This window comes from Eurypyga helias, unplaced genomic scaffold, assembly GCF_000690775.1.
Source record: "Eurypyga helias isolate BGI_N326 unplaced genomic scaffold, ASM69077v1 scaffold40194, whole genome shotgun sequence".
NCBI lineage: Eukaryota > Metazoa > Chordata > Aves > Eurypygiformes > Eurypygidae > Eurypyga > Eurypyga helias.
The window spans coordinates 1-5,887 of NW_010248934.1; the positions used below are offsets into that span (position 1 = coordinate 1).

Genomic DNA, 5,887 nt, shown 5'->3' on the forward strand with positions numbered 1-5,887 from the left:
AACCCAAACCATTCTGTGAGTCTAAATCCACTTCAGGGTTACTGCACACTCAGATTCCATATCTGTTTTGGTTAGTCATAAAAAAGAGACAATGCACTAAGCGGTGTTTTGTCAGTATTGCAGGCAGAGTGAGGAGAGAAAAAAGAATTTATAGACAAAAATTAAGGAAAAAAGAAAAAAAAAAATCACACTCATATCATGTCTATTGGTCTTCACTGTGGTGATCAGATGTGGACACTGATAATCTGTTAACTATGTTTCCACAAAAGTCAACTAAGAAAAGCAAACTTCCTGTCAGTAAATAACATTCCACCACGCAGGGTCTGCACCTCCACTCTATGTGTGTTGAGGTCTGCAATTCAAACACCTTCCTACCCAGCCACAATTTTAAAGCAAAACCTGGAGGAGGTGAGCAGCCCAGCTGGAGTTACGCTGAACCTTCACCTCAGCAGGCAACTGTTTGTTAACTTCAGCCAGTCCCATCTGGGTTGTTGTTCACATATACCCTGGCCACCCCAAATTTCACAGGAAGGGGAGAGCTGATAGACAAAGTAAAACGGTAAAACCTCATTGCCTCTATTCAGTGCCCATTAGTGCTTCTCAAGCAATTGCAAAAAAAAAAAAAAAAAAAAAAGAAAAAAGGGAAAAAAGAAAAGGAATAAACAAGGCAGGAGGTTGGGATAAAAGGGCCTTAGCATTCCAAGCAGCTGTGCTGGTGAATGTGTGTGTCCCACCACACTCATCACCAGGACCACTGCTTGGCAAATACCTGTTCTCATCCCACCCACATTACAAACTTGACCAAGAGGATAAACACTGCGAAGCAGAAGCCACTGATTAAAAAAAAAAAATGTAGAATTCTTCTAGAATATTACTCTTCTCTAAGAATAGAAAAAGTACCAGGACTTTTTTTTTGTTTTAATAACTAACTGACAAAACACATATTTCTAACAAGAATTCTGTAACACCTTACTACTCTGAAGCCTCAGACTTTTGTGCTTGGACATTTCATCACACACTTGACACACACACCCCTAATACTTCCCGAGAAGAGCAGAACTCCCCAGGATGCCAGAGGAGCTGCTTGCACCGCCATCAGTCCTGCACTTAACAATAGAAAGCAAGATAAAAAACCCGCTCTCTTCATTTACCAGTTGCTTTTCATAGTTCTCATGAACATTTTAAAGGACTGTTAATTTGTCTCCCAGCCAGATAAAAAACCTGACATTGCTAACACAAGATCAAAAGTCTAACTGTGGTGGTTGGTATTAAAAAGCCTTTATTATTTGCTACTGCTGCTACCACGTAATGAGACAAAGCATGTCACCAACTATGCACACCTCACTTCGGAATCAAACCTCCCTGAATAAATAACCTGCTTCTAATAAGTGACTGACCAGATTTGGGTCTCACGCTCACAGTGAGTGGGGCTTTATGAGTGCAACATGTGGGAAGCCTTGATAAAAGTTAAAACTTCTGCAGGAGATGATTTTCTGAATCTTGTTAGGAAAGTTGCCTTCCGTTAAAGCCTACACTCAGAGAAGTACAGGACTTCAGAAGTACAGTAAAACTTCTGATTTTGAGTCTGTAACTCCCAATGTCCTATCTCAGTGTCTTTATCTAGAGATAAGTATGATATTAAAACAAAACAGAGCAGACCTAAGAGCCAGAAGTAGCATTTTAATGAAAGTAAGAATTCCAGAAAACACACACAGAGGTTAGATGAAGAATGCATTAAAGAAATAATATGTATTTTAAAATGTATATTAAAAACATCCTTGCTTTCCCCAGTGGGGTTTTCTGCTCTGTAAAAATGCCCACTCAACTGCTTAAATTTTTTTTATATACCACAAATACTGAAAAATCAATTACTGACCAAGAAAGTATATATATTTATATACATATATACACACTTTAAAATAAAGGTATAAAACAAAAAAACTAAGTGTTTTTACATTTCATATAATTCCCTTAATTTGCATCATATCCTGTACATTATCAGAGTCTGACTGGATTATGCACATCAGTTTAAACATGAATAATCTTGGCCTTTTTTAACAAGGTGGTTCCTTAGGGAACCAGCTGAGGGAGACTAAGATCATCGTTCCATTTTCCGTTAAAATTCTACCCCTGTCAGCCTGTGAAAACTAGATTCCATACTCATCAGGAACATCTAAATGAGTGATCCTTCCTCCTGCCTGCATCCCAAATACAGAAACAAACGCTTGTACTCCCCTATTTACATTACAATACCTGCATAAAAAGGAACTTGAAATCTATCTGTAGCCCATGAGTTACTGCTGTTCTGCCAGACCATAGCTGAGGACAGAAAAAGGACACTTTTCATTAGAGATTTTTTTTGTTTCTTTGGACAGCAAAACCTTAAAGCAGCCTGGGGTTTAAAGTGCTGGAATTGGTCCCAATGAAGACAAATTAGAGCGCTGAAAACAGAGAAGATGGTCTATATAAGGCATCTTAAATTGCACTCACCACACTGCATTGCTTTATGCAATCTAAGTCTCACTGCAGTGGATATGAGGTATGTGTTAATATTATTTGAATACACAGGATTGCAGAGAAACCTTTTAAAAAAAAAAAAAAAAGAGCAGTAAGAAAATTTAAAACAAATGGATCTGCCCACAAAGTTTTATTTACAATACTTTCCTCTATTCTCGCTCATCTTCCCACTGTACAGATTTGATTGCATGGATAAAGTTTCATAATGACAGCTTAATTCAATTCCTAAAGCCACACAAGTTACAAATCCAACTCTATATTCACATTTTGGAGGATAAAGCAACACAATTTTTATATTTAAGGCAGAGCAAGCCAGAAAAGAGGGGCTATCTCAGGCTATAACATATGAATCTTGATGAAAAACATCACTAACACTCAAAAGCCAAAGTTACTAACAAGGCAGCTTCAGAAAAAAGCCCACTTCATTAGACTGATGTACTATGCCAAGCTTATTCCATCAAGCAAAATGTTTAGATTTGTTTGGTGGTTTGTTTGTTTTTAAATCTGAAACATGCCCAACTTTCTAAACAAAGCTCCTGCAATCAGATGCAGGAAACCAATAGCCGATTCCACTACTTTGAGTGGTCTATGCTTCCCCTCTTCCCCAGCTATATCCAGCAGGGATAGCCTTGGAAGCAGTTTTCTATTCATCAATCCAAAAAGTATAGCTCAGACAGTGGAAACAGGCTCCATTACATTAAATCACCAATATATTTCATCCTGATTTTCCCCTAGAATGAGTCTACTGCAAGCAAAGACAAGCTCCATCTGACAGTGTTCCCTCTCAAATAAACGAGCCCATTCTCAAGTGGAAGCCCCATTGCATCATTCTGCTTTTTCACGTCCAAGACTGTAGGATCTCCTCTAATGTACCTCCTTAGCTTTCAGTGCTGGGCAGACTTTCATCAGGTGATGTTGAAAGATGGGTAGGGTTAGCTTGCCTTTGCCTGCAAAAAACTGGGCAAATGCATTATTAGTTGAGCTTTGTCTCAAAGCCCATCCAAAATTTGGTGGTCTTGCTACCAAATGGGCAATTCAAAGCAATAGCACAAACCTGTTCTCAAAGGGTTAAGAGAAATCAGCAACGTGCTTGAAAATTTGCCACAAAACAGCCTGCAAGTAGCAGTGATTTTGGGCAATGACAACCTGTACTGGATCTAGTTCAATGACTTAAGGTAGAATGAAATGAGTTTAAATTGTACCCATTTAAAACTAGATACTGTAGATAAAAATCCAAATGGAGAATTCATACCAAGCCTTTATTATCAAGGCCACTGCACAAAACATTGAATGCTATTTTATTCTGGAAGTGAAATACTTCACATTTCTATGTGTATTAGTTGTTAGATTTATTTTACTGATGACAGCAGGAAACACTCTTATTTGTTCAGTCACTGAATTAATTGTTATGGCCTTTTTTGGACCTTAAAAAAGACACTCATTTTATTTGCTCTATTAAATCCCAAAGTGTCAGATTCAGTAAAAGCTCAATTTTCCACTCTGCAGAAGTCACCCCCCAAACCCTGGTTTTAGGCATTTAAAGATCAAATTGACTGATAAGTCTTTTAAAGAATCACTTTTTTTTTTTTTCCAAATATTCTTTTATTTTTCATTCTGGTTAAAAACATATCCAATATGATAAATTACTGTCCTATACCCAAAGTGTCTGGAGCCCACACATTCACACACAGTATTTAGTAGTCATGTCTGCTGCACACAAACAAGAAACAGCAGTTTATGAATGAGAACAGACACTGAATTTGTCTTTAGGAATCCACCTCTGAAGTATGCTTATTCACCGACATACCAGACACGGAAGAATTGACCTGGTATAAGATTAGTTAGCCGTTTCATGAACAGTCACCCATATAAAAATCCACATATTTGAATACCCATGGAACCTCTCTCTTCTTTTACCTGCCCAGGGGAAAAATAAACCAGCAAACTAAAAACACTCAAGAAAAAAATATCTATTCCCATTCTGGTTTTTACCCAAGTCATTTGGAAAAAAGTCTCCATAGTGCATAAAAAACAGGGATTCCATTATTTTAATTATCTTCATCTAGAGGAAAAAAAATAGAACAGTACAATGTCCAAGAGGTGTATGGGCTAAAAGGCAATAGCTTGTTTCTGTACCATCAGCTTCCTCAGACTGTTAGCTTTGCACCTTTGCATGTCTTAAACAGGATGATAAATGTAGTAGGCAGGTCTTCACAAAGCCTGGATTCTCTAAGACTCACCAAAATAAACAGGATTGGGTTCTTACCTACCTTAGATATTTCTGGCTCCACTTGTCTCTTGGGTGTCTCTTTCGACTCAGGCCCTTTTGGAGTACTGGTGTTCTTAACAGAGGGCGATCCCACTCCTTCACCTTCAAGCTGCAGATTAATACCTTCTGTGGGGACAGGGTGATCAATACCATTTGGATTCAGATTGCAATGGATAGCTGGGGAAAAAAATATATGAGACAGAAAACATTGCTTAGGAAAGAAGAACCCAATGTTACAAACATTTATCACAAAATACCAAGAAGCACCGCATGATAGTAAGCAGAGCTACGTCAGATCACAGCAAAAGCACTAACTGTACCCTGACATGGATTCTGAGGGAGCTATTTGAGGAAGAAAATGAGAGGCAATGCAGCACTGTATAAGGCTATTAAGTGCAGGCTACTGTGTTGAACTGTACTCTCCTGGAGTCACTACAGCATCCAAGACCCTCAACTTCCAGGTAGGGCAATACATTTCATGCATTCATCATTCGGCCATACCTTTTTTTCCTTTTCTAGGCATGCAAGTTCAAGTTTTTCCATTACATTTTCAATTACAATAACGTTCTAGGTGCTAAACAATGTGGGATAAGTAAGCTGTGCACAGCAAGTCAGCAACTGTCTGCACAGAGTAATGACTTACCCAGCTGATTATCTCTCCTTCAGCACTTTGTACTACTGCCAATTACCACCTACACCATCCTAACAAGCAAGAGGGATGTGCTCTCCAGGAGCATATAATGAGTTGTGCACTAATGACAGCGGAATAAGGAAAGCAGCTGGAGGAAAAAAATAAAACAAATGCAAACTATACCACAGAAATGCACATTTAGAACTACTAGAAATCAGTAGTTTAATCGTTTTCTGTCCAAAATTTCACAGTTCCAGCACTCACACAGAGTAGCCTTAACAACCTTCTTGGCACATGTGGTGATTTTAAAATGTGTGGATCCTAAGGCAACTTGCCCTTCACGTGACCATCAGATTTTGGCATTCCTAGTCCAAGGTAACTGCGTTACTTCAAGCGCTACTCATAATGGTGCCGACTTCCCAGGTACGCAGAAGAACTTTGCGGTGCGGTGTTTGACAGACCTGAATAGA

General features: G+C 38.6%; 1 protein-coding gene across 1 annotated transcript; it reads right to left on the reverse strand.

The window, feature by feature from the left end:
* Window positions 1-4,787: 4,787 nt before the first annotated feature.
* SAMD12 (sterile alpha motif domain containing 12) lies at window positions 4,788-4,963 on the reverse strand (the record flags this gene model as incomplete). Its single annotated transcript, XM_010151218.1, has 1 exon — window positions 4,788-4,963. A coding segment is annotated over one exon (176 nt), but the record flags the coding sequence as incomplete, so codon positions are not given.
* Between the last annotated feature and the right edge of the window lie 924 nt (window positions 4,964-5,887).